Raw genomic sequence first — 22,493 nt, forward strand, 5'->3', positions numbered from 1 at the left:
GTTCAAAACCAGACACTTGGCAACCCTACTCACTACCAGTTCAGAGGATTCCCTTTCAAGTGCAGATTTGAATGTCTTCTGAAATAGGATGCAGGTTAGCAGGTCATTGAGACAGTGTCCTTTCTGGTTGAAATGACAAGCAACTGTTTTTTCTTTGTGATCCTGTCTAATGTCTGTTTTGTGGGCATTGATTCTTTGGCAAAGTGTCTGAGACGTTTGTCCAATGTACATAGCAGACGGACACTTCCGGCACATGATAGCATAGATTATATTTCTGGAGGCGCAGGAATATGTATTCTTGATCTTATAACTCACTTGGTTAGGTCCAATAATGGTGTCAGCAGAGTGAATATGTGGACAAAGCTGGCAGCAGGGTTTGTTGCAAGGGAAAGTACCAGGGTTGGTATTAGTGTGGTATGTCCTGTGGTTGTTGGTAAGAATCATCTTGAGGTTAGGTGGTTGTCTATAGGAGACTATGGGTCTGTCTCCCAGAGCTTCTTGGAGTTTAGTGTCCTGTTCCAGTATAGGTTGTAATCTATTGATAATGTGTTGGACAGTTTTATGTTGGGAGCTGTAGGTGATGACACGTGGTGTTCTATTGTTGGTTTTCTTGGGTCTGTCTTGTAGTAGATGGTTTCTAGGTATTTGTTTGGCTCTTTCAATTTCCTTTTTTATTTCTCCGGGTGGGTAGTTGAGGTTTATAAATGCTTGGTAGAGTTCCTGAAGTTTCTGGTCTCTGTCTGTGGGATTAGAGCAGATGCGGTTGTATCGAAGGGCTTGGCTATAGATGATGGATCGTATGGTGTGTGCTGGATGGGAGCTGGAAGCATGTAGGTAACTGTATGAGTCAGTGGGTTTTCTGTAGAGGGTGGTGTCTAATTTTCCATTTTTGATTTGTTCTGTGGTGTCCAGGAAATGGATCTCTCATGTGGAATGGTCCAGGCTGAGGTTAATGGTGCGACACTCTCCGCAAGGGACTTAAAGACTCCAGCTATCTTACCCATTACAAAGATAGCTTCCCCAATTATCACCTCTAATACTATTAACTCACAGACATCTACCCTTCCCCACCACTAATATCATTAACTCACTGGCATTCACCTTCCCCCCTCCCCCGCATCCTCCTTCTGTTCTGAAATGTGATTTGTCCTTTTCATATGTGTTCATTTTTTTTAAATTGTATCCTTTGGTATATATAGCTGTGACTATTTTCTTCCACTATTTGATCTGAGGAAGTGGGTCTGGCCCATGAAAGCTCATCATCTAATAAACCATCTTGTTAGTCTTTAAAGTGCTACATAGTCCTGCATTTTGCTTCAGCTACAGCAGACTAACACGGCTACATTTCTATCAGAAGTAGCTAAGTGATGGTATTAAGGTGGCCTGCACAATCTTAATTCATCCTTAACAACGAGAAGTCCTATGGCACCTTATAGACAAATAGATATATTGGAGCATCAGAGATGCTTAGTTTTGCAGTTCTCATACTATGAATTTGTGTCTTCAGAGCTAAAGCAAGAACATTTTTAGATAGAGACAGACAGAAGTAAGAAATAACAGCCCTCAACCTTATTATCCCTCTGCAAATTTGTGTACACAGAGACAATTCCTTACCTCTCTCTAAAAGTGCAAAATTTCAAAAAGTTCAATGAATAGAACACAATATTTAAGTTTATCACGTTGACCTAGCTGACAATTTAATTTTTGTTTAATAATTATGTGGAGGATTTCATTTTTTTTTTTGTCTGTTGAATTGGAGATACTTATGAAGTAATTGGTACATGAGCTATCTGCTTCAATTGCCTTTGGTAAATGAAATATCCAAATAATCATTTATTTTGTCATACAGTCATAAAACTAATCTGAAAAGTTTTCAAAATAATTACGGTTTACAAATGAATAGTGTGTACATTCTAAAAATGAAACCTATATCTAGAATATGTATTAAGGTTATGATATCCAAAAAGAATGCACTTCTATGTAGAAAACCATGGTTAAATTCAGTCTTCCTGACTAATGATATTAATCAATTTGATTTAAATCAAATCCACCCAGGTCACATGGAAACATACTGATCCCCACATGGGTTATCAACAGGGTTGAACCTCTGGATTCACAGCACAGACCTTGACCGCTTGAGCTACCGAGGTAGTTTTAGTAGAAGAATCTCTTATTCTCTGTAGCAGCCAGTCACAAGAGAAGAATGATGTACATTTTTCCAGTGGGTTCTACAGATACTGCTGGCAGAAGGATTTCTGTAGCTCAACACTTGTCTGGGTTCAATTCCAGATTCTGGGAGGAATGCCATCTAATGGTTACCAGATCCTGATTCTCCTGCTCTTCACCATTTCTCCCTGTCCGAACGTGGTCTTCCAGCATATACCACTTCTATCCCTGCCCCCAATATATCCATCTGCCTCCCCTCTGCATCTGCCCCATCCCATTCCCCCGCCCTTCCGCTATAATCTCAGCCTGCTGCCTCCAGTATATCCCTGACCCCATCTGTTCCTCACACCTTTGCTTTAGAATCAAGCTACTTCTTCCTTTTCCTACATGCTTCCTGGGCCTCAGCAGGGGAGACAAATATGACTGAGGAGAGCTGGTAGCCATTAGAGTACAGGAGGGAGACAGAAGCAAAAAGGAGGTTTGTTAAGGAGAGAAGAGAGCTGGGGTGAAGGAGGATTGGAAGGTATTGGCATGATGGGCAAAAACATCTGGGGAAGATGTTGGAAGAAGGGGGAGAGAAAAGGTGGAGAAGATCAAAGCAGTGGGCTGAGTTGGAGTGCATTGGCAGCTTAGAGACTTGTAGTGTTGTCCAAAGCTGGAGGAGACCTGAGTGAAGGAACCTGGGGTAGCCTCCTCTATTTCACTCCTGTCCCTTCTAAGCCCTTCAGATCACCACCACCACCACCACCACACACACCCCTCTGCCTGCCTGCACCTGCCAGGGCTGGTCAACTTGTGGCTACAGCCACCTTCACCTCTCTCAGACAGCTAGCTGCTGGCTCAGGTCTAATAGGGGGCAGGACAGCATGTCTCTCTACCTCAGCTAGAGCACCACAGCAGCCCACGGTGGACAGGATGAATTATTGCAGAATACAGAACAGAACTGGTGAAAACAGGTCATTCCCAAGACATAACCTCTGGCAGCACTATGTTGGGGGCTAAGTGTGTTCTCCTCCCCAGTGCTTTGCCACCATACAGCAAAACATTCTATAGACTGTCCTGCTCTGTAGTGCCTGTACTACCATTGGAGAAAAAAGAGGAGTCAATGCTCATGCAGTAGTCACTGCAGGTTTCTGACTACAGGACAAGTAAGTGGGATTTAAGGAGGAAGTTAGCTGAAAAACATGATGTCCCAAACAATGCAGGACTTTGGAGAAGACACGCTAGGCCACATGCCATCTGGAAAAACACAGGTGCTGAGAAGGTTGCTTAAATTCTATGGTGTGATTGCAGTGTAGTGTTATAGCAAGCACTTCATAATTTCATAATTCTCTGTTTAACACTGGCCACATGATTTGAAGTTCTTTTAACATGACCCTTCTCCTATATTTGGCCATAAAGGAATGTATGCCTTCTTACATAGCACAGCAACACCTTTGATATAACTAAATTATTAAATAAAAGAGCAGCAATGTTTAATTTTCTGAATGAGAAATTACCAGGCAGGCCAGACACATTAGCAAGTGTAGACACTTTTAGAACTTTATGTTTAAAAAAAAAGGGAAACATTTTTGGAGATGGGAGCAATTGTGGGTTTTTTGGGGAGGGGAAAAGAGGGACTGAGATGACATACTGGAATCTTCTTGCTTGCCTCAGTGTAAATGAATAATTGTGTACAGTTAAAGATGTGTAAAATCCACAAGGCTCGCTAAATTGTATAAAATAGTAGGCGCTTTCTCAAAAAGGAAATTCTAACAAGCTGAACTTATTCTACAGATCTCTTTTGCTGATAACACATTATTATTATTATATCCTTTAGTTACAAAGACACTATCCTTCTCCAGCATAGACACACACACACACAAAACATAAGAAAATTATTTAAATTTTTATGTGGTATATTTTCATCTCTTCTATAGACACCAAAGGGCTATTTGGCACAAGGAATAACCTGAGGGAGTTATCAAAGATATTGCTGCAACTTCAAAAATGTTCGGTTGCACAGATGTGGTGCTCAAATTATGCTCAAAATGTGATCAGTGTTGCACTACACTAGAATAAAAACTTCCACAGAACAAAAGAGAAAGCCATCTTACCATGAGATGTCCATGATGGACTTGTCAAACAGTTCATGGATGACAACTAAAGGTCTCTTCAGACATGTGAGCTTAAAATGGAAAAATAAAGGAGACTGAAATTTAGAATTATTATGCACAACCACATAATCTCATGCTCTTCCAAAATCTAATAATGTTTACCAAATCTCATCTCCTGAGCAGGAATGTTATCTGCCTGCTTAATGGTGTAAGGTTTGGAGTGTACCTGGTGTTAGGCATTTCTCTGTAGAGCACAACTAATTTCCTGAAAAGTTATGACACACTCAAGCCCCACTTTTTAAAACAGAAGTTTCTGACTAAAATAACTCTCTCTATATAGCGAAAGAAAGGTTTAGTGTTATACCCTTAAGTGACTGACGAATAAATATCACACTTAGGCTGCTCAGAAAGGCAACAGTGCAGGCAGCAACTTGCATGTTCTGGAATATATCCCTCATTGTGAAGCCATAAACTTTGTTTAAGCTGCATCTCTGTTCTGTTACAGCTTCCAAACCAGTCAATCTTGCATTCAAGTGAAGGAATAACCATTTTAGCTCTTGGCCACAATTTGAAGATATAATTTTACTTTAGGCTTTACGATAAAAATCAAACCAGATGTTTGAAGATTAAAAAAAAACATTCTCTCTATTCTGTTTCTATTTGTTGGCTGAAAGGAAGAGCTGGAGACAGAGGCCAGGACAAAGCAGGCAGACGACCAGTCAATATAACAACAGCTAGGCTGTGCTGTGTTCCTTGGATTATGCAGAGTACCTCATAGAATGCCAGATTCCCTGGTTGGCTATGCTGAATATAGGACAGGAGAAAGGAACTGGTTCTTTTACAAGAAGTCAGAGCCTGTGATTAAGTGAGTGGCTTTGGGTTAGGTTTGTTAGAACAAGTCAATTCCTTTTCCCAGACATGGCTAACAGAATACCCCCCTTCTGAGCTCTTCTTCTTTGACAACAGCAGTGTATGACTCTCCTAGTCCCTCATGTACAATCAGGCATTAGAAGTGGATTCTCTGGGCCGTTTACTTCCCTAAATTAGTTTCACAGAGAGAATGATACCCTAGATAGCATCCAGAACCTAGTTTCTTCTGGGATACTGTACTGCCTACCCTACTCTAGCCCAAACATCAACAGAGACCTCAGTCCATCAAACTTGATGTAGAATAAATCACTTTAAATTTCAAAATTGCAAAAATCAATGGGAGATTTACCTGCATATACTAGAAACTGTGGCTAAGGACATAATCAATTTTTTGTATAGTTTTAAATGTTTCAGTGCTTATTTCTAAAGTAATTAACAATAAAAACAAACTTCTTCAATTCCAGAGTTTCTCTACGGTCCTCTGACAGGCAGAGTGACCAATAAAAACTGTATCTAAATGGAAGATCCTAATTCTGTACACCTGATCTCTGTGCAAAACACCCAAACTTGTCCAGATGATAACATCAGCCAAAAAATACAACAAAGAAAACTTACCCAGACAGACAGAGATCGATCCTTACTGCCAACAGCACAGCAGCAGTAGGGACAGCTTGACTTGGTGGAGCTCCCATTCTTTTGTTTCTTTTTGAAGATTTTTGGATTAAATTTCTAAAAGGCAAAAAATCCCACCCAAATAATTAAAATAAATATTTTTAGAAGATTGGGAAAGGGAGTTAAATTAATTTAATCCTTACAAAGGATACCAGGCTAATATCTCTTTCAAACAAAGTCCCCATCATAGCTTCTGAACACAGAAAAGCAATGTAGGTTTCTTAACCCTGCCTACTCAATGTGTCTTAGCCTTAACACTATACAAGGACATTGTTTATGGATCACAGAATTTTTGTCTCCACAGTCAATTCAATCTTTGGCATCTCTGACAAGTGCACCAACAAGTATACCAAACTGTATTAGTTTTATTGGCATTTTTTTGTGATGTGAACATCAGTCTGTTTGGATCCAGACTGATTTCAAACAAACTGCTGAAGAAACTTTACTTTTGGTGATTCCTGCATCAGGCCGGATTGAACAGTGACCTAGGAGTACCTTATTATCCATTCCTTCTATACCCTGCCCCCTCCCTTCTTTCTCATTTTTTCCACTAACAAAAAAGTTGTACAGGTAAAAGTCTACACTTATCTTAAACTGACATTTTTAAACATCCATATATAAAATATTAACTTTTTGTCATATTTATATCTACCTATAATAGATGCTTCCCTCTACTGCCCATACAATATCAAGAAAGCATATTAATTTTTAGAAATATTTTAAGGAGGCTCTGGAAATTTACTAACCACCACTGTCACTGCCTTGCGGTGCCCTACAAAATCCATGTTGGTTTTCCATCCATCACGTTCAATGATCTGAGCAGTAGGTCCAGAATTATTCATGGCATGAGCAGAAACCAGATAGTGTCCATCAGGTGACCAGCTCAGACGCAAAACATGTGTTGTGCCTCCACACTGAGAAAAAAACAGATAATAGCTTTAAAGAGATCTAAATTGATTGGTTAAGAGTGCATTTATGACAACTTTTGAAGATTTAGAAAAAGAAAAGTAAGATTTTACAAAATGAATGAGTGATTTCTTGTTTCTTTCATGAGTATAACAGAATTTCAGCAGTAATATTTCAGTACACTAAATTCTCAGTGCTTCATCCCTATCTGATCGGTCCAATCAGAGTTCTCAGGCTGTAACCAAGTTACTAGAGAGTAAATAGAAGTGTTTGGTTATTGTCAAAATCTGGGGAGACTGAAAAGAGGCTCTCAAGGACAATTTTTGAAATGAAAAAACACCTAAACATACCTTTCTTTATTACTTGCAAGAATGCAGAATTCTATAGAATAGTGTACTAAGGATATTAGATATCAGGTTGCTGAATAATTGTGTAATCACATGAAATCTTTGTGGTTACATAACTATTTGATAGTCCCTAGGGTGGAGCCGGCAGCCAGTGTGCTCTCGGCCCCACTCCTTGGGAGCTCCCAGCTGCCTCTCACTGCTGCCTCTTGTCCTCTCCCCACCGCCCTCCACTGGCTCCTGCCCCTGATACAGAGGCACCAAGAGGGGGAATGCGAGTAGTCGACAAGATTAACCGATAAGCAAAGGCTTATTGGCTAATTATCTAGCCAACTCCTCATTGACCTTCCTATACTGTACTAAGGATGTTAAGATGCAATTATCTGGGCAATTGTATAGTCGATAAGCAGCTGTGCAGAGCCAAAGCGGAGGGAGCTCCAGGAGTCGGCTCCAGGGCCAGCCATGCTGCTGCTCTGCATTTTAAATGTAGTAAGAGCTGCTGCGTCTTGTACATTTCAAAAGCAGAAGTGCTGGCACTGGGAACTGGCGCCAGCAGGGACTGAAGCAGTCCTCACTTGCACTCTTTTCCTGCTGTGCCTCTACCTCCCCTGTCTCACACAGAGACTGTGCTGGAGGGAACCGACTTTACCGGTCCCTCCCTGCACTGCCTCCTGCTTCTGCCCCCCTTGCTGCCTCTCTCTGATAGAAGCAGCAAGGGACGGGGGAAGCACCTAGTTGAGTGGCTACTCGACTATCCAATACGTATTTGCTTATTGGATAGTCAACTAATTGCTAACATCCCTATAATGTACACCAAATATTCACCATCCTAATTAGTGCCATCCCTCCAACATATGAATTGCAAATTATCAAACCCAAATTTGCAAACACACTATCTCACAGTTTCTAAATGGCTGAACAAAAATGAATGACTCTGAAGAACACTGCTAGCCACATCCTCACAAAGTTACTTCAAAACATTCTACTCATTAGCACCTACATCTGCCCCAGAGAGGTTTGACTACATTCCTAGTCAAAGTAAAGTAACCGCTTAAATAATATCAGAGGGGTAGCCGTCTTAGTCTGAATCTGCATAAACAACGAGAAGTCCTGTGGGATCTTACAGACTAACAGATTTATTGGAGCATCAGCTTTCATGGGCATCTGACAATACATCTGACAAAGTTGGTCTTTTCCCACGAAAGCTGATGATCCAATAAATCTGTCTGTCTATAAGGTGCTGGACCTCTTGTTGTTTATACAACTGAACAATACAGATTTAGGTGCAGTGAAAAGAAAAAGGAGAGGAAGGACAAAAATCCCACAATTACTCACTGTCATGTTTTTACAGCAGATACGCAAGTCTAGTCAAAAATCAGTACACTACATTTGGATGCTACTCACAGGCCAATAGATAAACTTAGCATGCCTGTGATTAATATTCAAAAATATTTGCTAAAACAGTATTTTGCATGTGAACCCTATTCAAATTATAACAAAAAAAGGCATCAGTGCATTAAAAGCCTGGGAAGTAGCATCCCCGCCTATTGTTTACTTTCTCTTAATTGTCTAGAGACAACCACACATCTTGAGCCTCTCATACACCCACATTCTCCTGCACTCCCACATCCCCGGTCCCCTCCCATAACATTTCTGCACCCCCCCACACCTTAACCTCGTGCTCTGAGCCCATCATACACCCGAACCCCCCGCCTGAGCCCCTTATATACCCCAACCCAGACTCCTGCACCCTCACATCCACAGTCCCCTGCCATAATATTCCTGCACCCCCACACACTTCAGCCTTGTGTTCTGAGCCCATCATACACTCAAATCCCCTGCCGTGAGCCCCTCATACATCCCATCCAGATTCCTTCACCCCCACATCTCCAACCCCCGTCATAAGACTGACAGAAGACAGCCTGAATGTGTGCATGAAGCTGGATTTGACCAGTTATGATGTAAACTTCAAATAAATGCACAAAAAGATGCAGCAGCAGAAATCCTATTAAATAAAGTCTGTCAGCACAAGGTTTCATTTATACTATTATTAATCATTATGTCAATTATCAATAATATTAAGTTGTATATTTTCAGTAATGCAAATGGGCATTCTTGTATGGCTCTTTGTTGACCACATATTCAGAATTTTGATGTAGTTTAGCTCTTTGGTTTGAAAAGGTTGCTGACCCCTGCCCATGGCAGCTATATGATAAAAACCCTTAGGCTTTGTCTATACTTCTAAAATTAAAATGCAGCTGTAAAGTGAAAGTGTGGCCATGGCACAAGTGTTGGGAGAGAGCTCTTCCAGTGTTCTATATAAATGACCTCCATCAGAGGAGTAACTAACAGCACTGAGACCCTGAGCCAGAAAGTTGCAGCATAGTAAAGTGGCAGTGTAGACTTAGCCTTAGTGGTGGTAAGATGCAAATATTCCTCTTCAAAGTTATGTAGCAAATACATTGGTTTAGGTAAGCTTCTAAGCTTCCAGAGGGAAGGATACCTCCTAGCAAATGGGAGCAGGATTGATGTGCTCCACTGGCAGCTCTACACAGCCCTTACATCTGGAGGGAAGCTATGGCATAATGTGCCTGTTTAAAGGGTAAAAGAAGGAAGAAGCAATTATATGGGTAAAGATGGGCTATTCACAAAGATAAGATCATATGATCTGTACTCAGTTATTTTATGTTCCCAAATAGCAGAAGTTCCCTTTCTGGACAGAAGGTTACAGAGGAAGCAGAGAGCTAACTTTTACACATAGGACATATTCGCACCTTGTGGGCCCTAATCAGGAATATTTTTGCCCACACACACACACACATCACAAAATAAAAAGTGAGTGAGTGCCCTTTGAGCTGTTTAGAATCCTAAGGAATTACTCAGTCTGCTTGTGCCTAGCACCAGCTCTGCTTGCACAGTTGGGAACTCTTCAAGTGAGATAAGACCAGGCACAAACCGCACTGCAAGAATGTCAGACTGGCTTAACTAGTTAATGTTTGTGCGTGGCTTTGAAAATCAGAAATATTGTGACTTTTTTCATTTGTTTCATATGCATTCATTAACACATGACAGATACCTCATCAAATGGTTTTGTGATGCTGGTTTCTAACTGCCAGTCCATGGTCCGCCACACCTTCAAGCTTCGGTCATCAGCCTGAGAGGCTATATATTTCCCAACAGGATCCCAGGTCAACCCCTTCACCAGACCAGAGTGTCCCTTCAGAGTAGCAAGAATTTCTGTGGACAGCAAAAAATTAATAGAACACCTCTTGAAGCCCCTTGTAGTCTTATGATTGCCAGTAACTCATCTACCCATTTAAAAGTGAAGCTTCAACAGGCTACCAAAGATGGTAGCTTCTAGAATATGAAAGGTTAACTGGTTTATGGTTTCCAGTTAACCAATGTGGGGCTGAAGCAGCCCCTGCCTGCAGCAGGGGAGGCCACTGCAGCCCAGCCCCCTAGGCTGTCACACCTTTAATCAGTTAACTAGTTAAAGGCTGCATTTAACTAGTTAACCAATTAAATGGGATTTTACATCCCTAGTAGCAGATGCGGAACAAGTACTAAAGCAGAAAATAGGAAAATAAGGAGTTCCTAGAACTTTTTCAGGATTTGAAAAATATACTTTAAAAGCAAACCAAAAAGAGGTAATTAAAGTAATTGTGATGTTCAGGGCTTGACAATTAACATAATCTACTTGCCTGTGGCGAGTAGATTTTAGCCCAGCACGGCTGCGCAGCGCAGTCAGCACATGCGCAGTGCGTGGTAGCGCATGCGCAGCAGCGCACGGCTGGTGAGCAGGGCTCACCATCGCTTGGCAAGCCCTGGTGAGTTTTATGCAAAATCAACAGCACAATCTGAAGATTACAGCTCTTTATTGTAGTGTTGTGATCCATTTCTCATTTTCAAAGTCTGTGACAATGACTAAACAGATTACTAGGTATTAATCACTACAGTAAAGACAGGACGCCTGCTCCAAAAGTCAATTTTTGTCACTGAGAATTATATTTGTATATGAATAGCTGAATGAAGAGAGTTCCTACCTGGAAATTTGACAGCATTCCAAATGACAACGGTATTATCCACACTGCAGGAGGCCAACCAGGCATCATGAGGAGACCATGCAACATCCATGACATCTATTAAAAAAAGATCCTCTATCGATAAGACATATTGCACTGGAGCTACAAATCAGTGACTAAGTAGATTTAAGCAACTAGTGCAGCCCCTATTTCAGATATGATCTTACTGTACATGTTATATGTACATGATCTAATTTGAGATTCAAAGTAAAACTATGGTCCACATAAAGCAAATGAATAAAGGGAGTAAAAAGAAAGCTTTCCTTTGATTGAGACACACTCAGAAAGAGCTGCACTAAGTCACAGACTAATATTCCCTTATCATATTAAACCATTTACATTATTTCCACATTTAATATTGAATTACAGGATGGTTAATAAAAACCATAAGCTATTTCACCTGCAAATCATATTTCCATTGTTCCATTCCCCTCAAGGCATTCTTTGTTCAAGTCTTATTTGTAACTAGTAGACGGATCATATAAATAAACACAATCAAGTTATATATAGCTCTGTTATTATCTAGCAATTAATACATTTTTATTTTGCTTTTGACAAAAGCAGTAAATATAGAATCAGATTATAAATTCAGCTATAATAAGATTTCCCATTCTAATGATTTTCTTTTTATTGAAATTCTATTTTTCCAGTATCTTCTAATTTCTGTGTCACTTTAATATGGGACCCAAAAGGAAAGAGATTTAGAAGCAGCTTTACTGCCATCTGAGAAACTGTGACAGGTTGCAACCCAGGCTGTGTGTCATGGATACTGAGAATCTTTCACATACTGTTAATATATCCCAGCTGGGCTGCCAGCATTTCCACAAGGACACTAAAGGCTGTTAACCCTAGAAACACTAATATCTCCACACACACACACACACAATTTCATTTCAAGCCTCCCAATCGTTTAGTTAAGTAAAAGACTAAATTGTATCTTTATTGTTTCAAAATTGATCATAATATACTGAATGGGAAGAAGAATGGTTCTATTGTTAAGGCACAGAACTAGTTGTCAAGAACTCTATGTGACAGCTTGTGCTCCCCATGCTATAAAATCTTAGGGCAACTAATTACATACTTTCATTACTTGTAAGTCTATCTGCTTCTACTTCCAAGCTCTTATGCAGACAGGAAAGATAGTCTAGTGGTCCGGGTACTAGCCCAGGATTTAGGAGATCTGAGTTCCAGTCCCTACCTCACCACAGACTTCCTGAGTGATACTGGGCAACTCACATAGCCTCTGCCTCACTTCCCCATCTATTAAAAAAATGGAAATTAGAGTACTTCCCTACCTCACAAGGGTGTTGTGAGGATCAATACATTAAAGATTGGGAGGCACTTCAGTTACATGGCTTAATGGGGAGCCATATAAGTACCTAAGATAGAGAAATACAGAAACATGATGGGCAGGGTGTTTATAGGAACCACAATATCCTCTGTCCAGGGGGGCTGATTTGCATTTAGTGAGGCAGCAGCAGGAGATATAACAACAAAAAATTATTCCAAACCGGATGGAAAAAATGTCTCACTACCAGTCCACTTATAGAAATCATACAGCTCCACAAGATAATTACAAAAAGTATCATGTTTGTTATTTTTATAACAATTTTTTTTATAACAAATCGAAATAACATAATTCCACTAAAACCAGAAAATAAACAGAATACACTATTTAAATATAATACTAACAATAAAAAATTATTAACATTTTATAAGTTGAGTACACTGACTTGTAAAAGATAAATTGTGTGGTGATCGTCAGAGCAAATCAGTGGTAAAGTCAGGAATAGTATCCAAAAATGTTGACACCCTGTTTACAGAATCATAGAACAGGAAGGGACCTCAAGAGGTCATCAAGTTCAGTCCTCTGCCCTCACAGCAGGACCAAGCACTGTCTAGATCAGTGGTTCCCAAACTTTTCGGCATCACGCCCCCTTTTTGATTCTTGAGAAACCCTCACATCCACCTCCTCCCAAAACAGCAGCAAAACTTGTTGAACAACCCCCCCCCCCAAAATAAAGAACAACAAAAAGGGAACTAACTGGGGCCAAAAAACAATAGCAGCCCCCCAAAAAAAGCAAAACGTTGGGGGAAGGCGGGGGGGCTGGGTCACCTCACACACACCCTGGAATTTCTGCATGCCCCCCAGTTTCGGATCCCATGGTCTAGATCATCCCTGATCTATGTCTATCCAACCTGCTCTTAAATATTTCCAGTATGGAGATTCCACATCTTTCCAAGGCAATTTATTCCAGTGTTTCACAACCCTGACAGTTAGGAAGTTTTTCCTAATGTCTATCCTAAAACTCCATTGCTGCAACTTAACCCCACTGCTTCTTGTCCTTTCATGAGAGGCTGAGGAGAACAATTTTTCTCCCTCCTCCTTGTAAAGCCCTTTTCAGTACTTAAACTGCCATCATGTCCCCTCTCAGTCTTCTCTTTTCTAAACTAAACAAGCCCAATTCTTTCAGCCTTCCCTAATAGGTCATGTTTTCTAGACCTTTAATCATTTTTGTTGCTCTTCTCTGGACACTCTCTAATTTCTCCATATCTTTCTTGAAATATGGTGCTCAGAACTGGACACAATACTCCAACTGAGGCTTAATCATTGCAAAGTAGAGTGGAAGACTCACTTCTCGTGTCTTGCTCACAACACTCCTGTTAATGTGTCCCAGAATCATGTTTACTTTTTTTGCAACAGTGTCACACTGTTGACTCATGTTTAACTTGTGGTCCACTATGACCCCTAAATTCCTTTCAGCAGTGCTCCTTCCAAGACAATCAATTCCCATTTTGTGTAAGTTAAACTGATTGTTCCTTCTTAAGTGGAGTACTTTGCATTTGTCCTTATTAAACATCATCCTCTTTATCTCAGACCATTTCTCTAGTTTATCTAGATCACTTTGAATTTTAACACTGTTCTTCAAATCACTTGCAACCCATCCCAGCTTGGTATCATCTCCAAACTTAATAATTGTGCTCTCTGTGCCATCATCTAAATCACTGATGAAGATATTGAACAGAACCGGTGCCAAAACAAACTCCTTCGAAACCCCACATGTTATGCCCTTCCAGCATGATTGTGAACTGTTAATAATCACTCTCTGAGAATGGTTATCCAGTAAGTTATGCACCCACCTTATAGTAGCCCCATCTAGGTTGTATTTCCCTAGTTTATTGATAAGAAGGTCATGCAAGACCATGTCAAATGTCTTACTAGATATACCAAATCCACTGTTTCTCCTTTATCCACAAGGCTTGTTATCCTATCAAAGAAAGCTATCAGATTCGTTTGACATTATTTGTTCTTTACAAATCCATACTGGCTGTTACCTATCACCATATTTTCTTCCAGATATTTGCAAGTGAATTCCTTAAATTACTTGCTCCACTGTCTTCCCTGGCACAGAAGTTAAACTATCTGGTCTGTAGTTTCCTGGGTTGTTCTTATTTCCCTTTTTATAGATGGGCACTATATTTGCCCCTTTTCCAGTCTTCTGGAATCTCTCCCGACTTCCATCATTTTTCAAAGATGATAACTAAAGGCTCAGATTCCTCCTCTATCAGCTCCTCCAGTATTCTAGGATACATTTCATCAGACCCTGATGACGTGCAGACAGCTAACTTTTCTAAGTAATTTTTAACTTGTTCTTTATTTTAACTTCTAAACTCACTCCTTTTCCACTAACATTTACTATCGTAGCCATCCTGTAACCATCCATCTTCTTGAAAAAAATCAAAACAAAAAAGTCATTAAGCACCTCTGCCATTTCCAAGTTTTCTGCTATTGTTTCTCCTTCTTCACTGAGCAATGGGCCTACAATGTCTTTGGTCTTCCTCTTGCTTCTAATATACTCACAGAACATCTCCTTGTTATCCTGTATGTCTCTAACTAGATTTAACTCATTTTGTACCTTTGCCTTTCTAATCTTGTTCCTGCATACCTGTGTTGTTTGCTTATATTCATCCTTTGTAATTTGTCCTAGTTTCCATTTTTTATATAACTCCTTTTTTATTTTTAGATCATATAAGATATCTCTTGGTTGATACAAGGTGGTCTTCTGTCATACTTTCTATCTTGCCTATGCAGTGGAATGGTTTGTTGTTCTAGCCATTAATTACACTGCCTCTCTTAAAACCCACCATATTTTCCCCTCTCCCCCTTAAAGCTCCTGACTCTCCATGCTACCACTTCATAGCCAGTTTTAATTATTAGTGATTTGCTGTGTAGTGAGGAGTTCTATGACAAATGGACTGGGAACAAGAAAACTATCATGTTCATGATGAAAAATATTTTTATTCACTGTTTATTCAGATTTATTCTACATCTTTTTACTTACCCCCTGAATGGCTTCTCAGAATTGAAACACATCTCCACTGTTCTACATTAGCAAGTTTACTACTCGAACCAAACACAGTACTAGGTCCAATGTACCTAGTTAAAACAGGACCAGAAGAGTTATTAACAAAAAACATCTCAACAAGTTACTCATTAACTGTTTGTTATAGAATATAGTAAAGTTGTATAGAAAAAGTCTACTTTATGCTCAGATATTACCATTATAAGGCATGAGACAAAAATAGCAATCTGGTTTTATACAAAAGTGAAACTTATACCTTTTAAAAGCTACATACATATACTCTCTACTATTATACTTCCTAAAGCAAGTTGATAACGCTAATATATAAAACCTCCCTTTGAAAGTCTAATAGTGAAGCTGTCCATAAACCCAGGGAGAAAATGGTTTGCCTCCTACATATTAGAGAGAACATGCTTGTAGTAAGATGAGGACCTAAAACAAAAGCCCATGTAGCACAGGTCTAGTTTGAGGCCTGAGGCTTAGCTAACAATGAACAACGCTTGGCTAATATAAAGCAAAGCTAAGCTGTGAGCAAGAGGCAGGCCCCTGGTCACACAACTTGGCATGAACAGGGCTGTCAGTATAAAACACTAATTGGTAGTAGGCCCAAGAGTAGAACAGTCATTGGTGCTTGGTACCAACTGTAGAACAGTAATTAGTACTAGTCATAAGTTGAAAGCACATTCCAAAAGGATGGTGCCACCAGCTCATTAAAAAAAAAAAAAAAAAAGACCTAGATACACACACTCCCCACAGATACCAACCCAGGATCAGGAAAGGGTCTAAACTGACAGCATGATAGATAGAGATATTCTAATTAAACTATGAGGCACAGAGTGATGGGTGGTATCTAAGGAACGTCAGAGGGTGGCAACCTGACAATGTCAGAGGCCAGCAACCTGATAACATCAGGAGTGATGTGTAACTTGATTGTACCTGTATATAAAGTGGTGTCTTGGAGGGACGGCCTTTGTCTGACCTGGGGGCAGTGGAACTTCCCACTGAATGAGTCAGTCCATTGTTCTGGCATACATATTCATAGTGGTTTGCAATGCCTACTAACAACTATTACTGTACTTTGCTTAACAACAAACTTGGCCTGGCACCTTCAATCCTTATCTGGTTTGTAGTCTTTGGGGGCTCTGGTGGCATCTGCTGTGGTGACTAATTGCACAAGTTAACATGGCACACATCACTGAACACACACACACACACAAGTACCCTTTTGGTTATCCCATTTACAGAGCCAGAGACCTGTCGGGACATCACGACAGTAAATCCTGACCCTACTACATCAGTGACATTGAAAGAATGCTTACGGAAAAAGAGTATTGTTCAAGACAAAGGTTATCAGAATAAACTTCTAATGCCATTGATCTGCAACTATGACTTTCTCCCTGCATACTGAAAGCAGGGAGCTGAGAACTTTTGTGAAAATAGACAGAGGAATGTGCTAAAATACAAGTTGAAAAGGAAAACATGCTTACGCCGCTCGTTTCCACACCATGATCAGTTTGTCATCACCCCCTGATGCCAAATAAACCCCATTATTTGACCACCGCACACAGTTCACACAGGCTGGAAAAGAAGACAAAGTTTAAGATGAAATGCAAAAAATGATTTCATAATGAGAGCAGATTTCATAGTAAGCAAAGTTTGGCAAAAGATGCTTGGAATTTGTTCAATATGCTCACTCTGTTCAAAGCAGTTACTCTGTCTGCTTCAGATAAATGGATTGGCACTTATCTTTCAATACCAGTTGAATAACATATTTAACTTTCAACAACAAGCTCTTCTGTTTACAAAAAATTTATAAAAATATGGTTTAAAATAGAGATGTTAAAATTAGGTTAATTTACTAATTGAGTAATCAATAGAGTTGTTATCGACTAGTTCATTGGCTGATAGGGGACGGCAGCCTTCTCAGTACCGGCTCGCGCTGGGACCAAACTGCACTGCAGCTCTGCAATACAAAAGGCAGTAGGACCTGGGCAGTACTCCTCCTCCCCAACTCCTACTGTCTTTTAAATTGCAGAGCTGCAGCGGGGTTTGGTCCTGGACCTGGTGTATATAGGGACTGAGCTGGGCGGCCTGCCCACCCAGCTCCTAGACCATTAGAAGCCGCTGCAGATAGCAACCCCTTTCCGTGGAGGGTTCCAGTGGGGAGCTGGGACCTCTCCCCCCCCACACAGGGACAGGGGCTACGGCCAGAGAAGCCTCTGCTCATGCAAATCCAGGCAGTGGGGGAGGGGAGGGAGAGGGAGAGAGAAAGGCAGCACTACAAAGATGGTGCTGGGAGAACCGGCTTTTAAGCCAGCTTCTCCCAGCACCAGCTCTAGCTCCAGCTCCAGCTCCAGCTCCCCCACCCCCTTTTCTGCTTCTGATACAGAGGCAGCAAGGGGCAGGGAGGATTGAGAGTAGTTGAGTCGACTACTTGCTTAGATCCCTAGTTTAAAAGGGAAAAAGTAACAGTTGTCTGACTAAGGAAGTTGTTGGTGATAAATAAAATTGAATTAATCACAATTTATTAATTGTAAAGCCTGTAAACAATAGACTTTCAAGAAAAACAGGGAGCATCTAATTCAGATGAGCTAATTTCAGCCATTTTGCATGCATAGTACACTGCCTCTTAAGGACTACAATAAATATATTTCATATGGAATCTCCTCTGTTCATTCCTTTTCTTGTCCTTCTCGGTAATCCCAATAAAAATTTTGTTTTACAAGTTATTTTTGGTCTCACCTATTTAGGTGGAAAAGATTAATATGCAAGGAATCACCAGGTGTAAAATTATAGCTTGACAGGGTTTTCTGCTAAACATAACAAAAAAGGCACATACAGCCGGTCCCCGAGTTGCGAACGGTTGACCGACGACCGTTTGCAGTTACAACCGAAGCCGTCGTAAATGGCGGACCCCGAGTTATGAAAGCGATCCACGCTTACAAAGAGAGCAGTCGCGTATAACTCTATGGGGTCTGACTTATGAACAAACGGAGTTTCGACCAGTTGCTTGGTCCGTAACTGGTTCATAAGTTGGGAAGAGGCTGTAGTTGAGATCTGACACCTTCTGCAGTACATCACATTCTTTAAAACTGAACAGAGATTTTTATTTTTAATTAAAATAGATCTACTAACAGGTAATTACTCCAAGGCTCAAAGCCTATAGAGAATTCTTCTACGTTACCTAAGTGATTGTCCATCTGACAAAGCATTTTGGAAATATTTTCATTCTTTTCATCTTCCTCTTTGAGGACAGGATCCATATTCCAGATCACCACCTTCCCAGAATCCTGTCCTAAAAATAAAGAAATCAATATTGTAATATTAAACAAAATAATGCCTGAACTTACTTTAATGTCATAGAAAATTATTGGCTCTCTGATATTGGAGCAATGGATGCACTAAAAATCTTTAAAACAGACAAGGATAGACGTTTAAAGTTCATATTAATTTGCTGGTCCTCAAATAGTGCTTTGCTTTCATTTATCACAAAGCTATTAAGATGATCACCTGTAATGTTTACAACAGTAATATGACTAATTTATCATGTATATGAAAAATAAACTTAAGTTTAAGGAAATGGGGCATGTAAACTATCATTAGCCAGTATTATATATGGGTATCAGTGTTATATACAACAACATTATACATACTGTATTTGTGTTTTGCATAACTATGAACAACTATGAAGTGTATTAATGTGAAGCTTCTCTCAAAATCCTGCATATAATTATGCTAAGAGAAAATGTATTATGCATACTCCTATCATCTTTTGTACTCAAGCCAAATGAGTAGGTAAACTGTAGATGAACCCTCTTCTTGGTGCATGTAGGTACAATCAGGAGCAATATGAATGTTATGATATGGCTTGCTAAATTGCACAATGTGCTATGTCACAGAATACTAAGAGTGGATAATATGGAAATATATCAGAGTGACAGTATTAAATGGATATTTTTGTTGATACCTACCCAGCATTCAAACCTGTAGGTATAGCTAGTATAAGATGCCTAGAGGTTTTGGTGACTTCTGGAAAACTATGCTGGTAAGAACTGGTATGTAACTCTTAGGAAAGTCATAACCATCTAGGGATGTAAAATACTATTTAATTAGTGGGTAGGTGAGTAAAATCCCATTTAATGGTGGCAGGGGCTGCTCCAGTCCGTCTGCTTTTGGCCCTGCGCTGGGCTGCCGGCTCCCAGCCCACATGGGTTGGGAGTCTCATGCAGGGTCTGAAAGCAACAGCCAGCTCCTGCTTCCCTCTGGGCTGCCACTTGAGCTCACTTGCGGCTACCAATTCCCCCTCTGATGCTTCCAGTGGGCCACTGGTGAGGAACTACTCCCAGGTAACAGTTAACTATTACCCAGTAAGCATCACCCATTATGGTTACCCATTCACATCCCTGTAACCATCTAAAATATAAATAAAGCAAAAGTCTACCCATGATTTCAGAGAAGGTTTGAAGACACCATGGAGCTTCTATCCAGACTTATTAAAACTTGCCTTTGTGTATTGTGCTAATCTATCTTTGATTAATAAACTATTTGAGCCTGGTTATCTGACGTTTCATGACTCAATAACTGAAACCAAATCTTAATACTACCAAATTCTATTTGTGTATATTAATGTACAAAATATTTCTAATGTCTACAAATATATATATATATATATTTAAATGTTTAATCCCAATTTCCACGGGCTACCAATATAAAAAGCCAAACTGCAAAATCCCTAAAGAAGACTTTTGGCAAATAATTCTGTGAAATTAAATAACAATATTGGTAGCAGCAGACATATGACTACTGCAAGTGCTATTTTTCATTGATGCCCAGGAGAACAAGCACGACCATGTCCATAAGCATGAATTTGCCACTATGAGCAGTGTTCCCTGTAAACTGTGTGTGATGGAATGGAGATTTTGTCCACTCTTCTAGTCCTATGTTCACTCTGATTTTGCATTCACTGGTTCCTTTGTTGTGCTTTATGTGACCCCTACTATCCTATGATGCTCTACAGTGAGAGAGAGAGAGAGAGAGAGAGAGAGTGTGTGCGCGCGCACGCGTATGCATGCGCACGCGCACACAGTGCCCATCAGAGAATGGGTTCTTTGGGGGGAGAACTTCTGAGGGGAGGCCCGTAGGCAATTGCCCAGGGTGGCTTGACACCTTAGCTAGATGGAGGAGTCAGTAAGGGGACATTTTGCCCCAGGGAATTTGACCAAAGCAGGAGTCAGAGCAGCCTAGAGGCTGTGTGCAGTAGGGTTGCCAGATGGTTTCAACAAAAATACCGGACACACTTGATATTACAACTCAATCTATATTACATCTTATTTAGAAAATACCAGACATTTATATTTTCTCGTTTATATTTTCTCAATTTGTTTCCCGAACAGAAGCTCAGATACTGGACTGTCTGGTTCAAAACCGGACACCTAGTAACCCTAGTGAGCAGTGGCTGTGAGTTAGTTTTTGGCTGGCGGAGGGAGAAGGGAGCCTAGTTAGCTGGGGGCTGGGACAGGGCCCCAGAGCTGGGGATCTGGGCCCCCCCTTTCCTCAACATGGGCTGTACTGGCAACTCTTAGTTCCTGTAACAAGAAGTCTGAGCTACGCTGTGTCCCTGTGAACCAATAAGCCTTCTGTTCTACTTGCTGGCTGAGAGTCACGTCTGGCTGTGAAAGGGGGTGCAGGGCCTAGTGACTCCCCACACTCTGTGATGCTGTGCACTTGTGTAGCCACTCAGGAGAAATTCATATGCCACCAGCTCATTAACAAAGCACCCATAGCTAAGTTTTGTCTTTCTATTGATGGTGTACATTCACACAAGTCTTGGTGCACATTAAAAAAGTATTATAAACTTCGGTGGGAAAAAATCTTCACATGATGGAAAAGATGAGCATGAACACTGCAGCATTTTTAGATGTCACACGTTCAGATTTTATATCTCCAGGGAATAATTTTCTTAAGCGAGAAGTTTGTTTTTTAAACGGATAAAATGAGGAAAAGGTGGGGAGGAATATTATTATAGCCCAGAATTCCTTCCTCCATTAGTGTGCAAACTTACCTTGTCCTCCAGTCGCAAACTTGGTCCCATCTGGGTGAATATCAACTGAAAATATTGGCTTTCCTGGACAAAGAGAAAGGGGGCGGGGGGCAGAAAGCATACATTGAGATGACCTATATTCCTAAAAATGCAATAAATGCCAACAGAATCTCAAATGTTCTGGTGAGTAAAGTAGCAATTTTCATTTTCTAAAAGTTGTAATCTGTATATAAGAAATACGGTTGACTAGAAAGTATAAAACATCCAACATACTAACAAACTATAGCCTACCCAGATTAAAAACCCCACAGGAGTATAGGATCTCTCATACCAGAACCAGTCATATACTGCCTCTATATCAGCCTAGTGCTTCAAAGCAAATAACCTCCTTCATAATTGACCTAGCCAATTATGTAAAGCTTGGGATATAATTTTTTCTGACCCCTATCGAATTGATGACTTGAAGCAAGAGATTTGGATTTCTCCCTACTTCAGATAGTGTAACAATTATTACTGTTAATATAATCTAGCTCAATTTTATATCTTACTGTTAAATACATACAAAGTACAAAATACCTAGAGATCTATCAAGTTATTTATATGGCTTCTATCACCACAATAACAAAGCACACCACTGGAATACAAAATATTAAGAATTAACCAATTAAATCTTAAATACTTTATTTAAGACTAACACATCTCAATTCAAAAACAATAAAACAATAGTTTTTGTATCCTTTCCCAAAGTCACCCGAATCACTGGCACCGCTGAAAACAGAACCTGGGAAACAAACAGCTTTGGCTCCCTGCCTTAATTCCTGCTGATCACTCTTCATCTCATCACACTCTGAAACAGTTATAATAATCTTTGCCGAGAAAAAAAATTAACTTGCAGCCTCCCTTGAGGCCAATGAAGCCAGTAAGGATTAGCTGAAGGAAGCTGAATAGGAAGA

At 40.2% G+C, this 22,493-nt stretch overlaps 1 protein-coding gene across 2 annotated transcripts in view; it reads right to left on the reverse strand.

Moving 5' to 3' along the window:
• The window catches only part of HIRA (histone cell cycle regulator), a 107,461-nt gene that overhangs the window by 54,856 nt on the left and 30,112 nt on the right, over nucleotides 1-22,493 (reverse strand). For both annotated transcript variants that reach the window (XM_075898289.1, XM_075898288.1), the window contains exons 2-10: nucleotides 21,562-21,624; nucleotides 18,685-18,795; nucleotides 16,988-17,078; nucleotides 15,480-15,574; nucleotides 11,098-11,193; nucleotides 10,131-10,291; nucleotides 6,551-6,718; nucleotides 5,748-5,861; nucleotides 4,263-4,333 (exon numbers count right to left, since the gene is read on the reverse strand). In XM_075898289.1, the coding sequence (XP_075754404.1) occupies nucleotides 4,263-4,333; nucleotides 5,748-5,861; nucleotides 6,551-6,718; nucleotides 10,131-10,291; nucleotides 11,098-11,193; nucleotides 15,480-15,574; nucleotides 16,988-17,078; nucleotides 18,685-18,795; nucleotides 21,562-21,624 (970 nt within the window). The remainder of the gene's footprint in view (nucleotides 1-4,262; nucleotides 4,334-5,747; nucleotides 5,862-6,550; nucleotides 6,719-10,130; nucleotides 10,292-11,097; nucleotides 11,194-15,479; nucleotides 15,575-16,987; nucleotides 17,079-18,684; nucleotides 18,796-21,561; nucleotides 21,625-22,493) is intronic.

This window comes from Pelodiscus sinensis, chromosome 15, assembly GCF_049634645.1.
Source record: "Pelodiscus sinensis isolate JC-2024 chromosome 15, ASM4963464v1, whole genome shotgun sequence".
Lineage (NCBI taxonomy): Eukaryota > Metazoa > Chordata > Testudines > Trionychidae > Pelodiscus > Pelodiscus sinensis.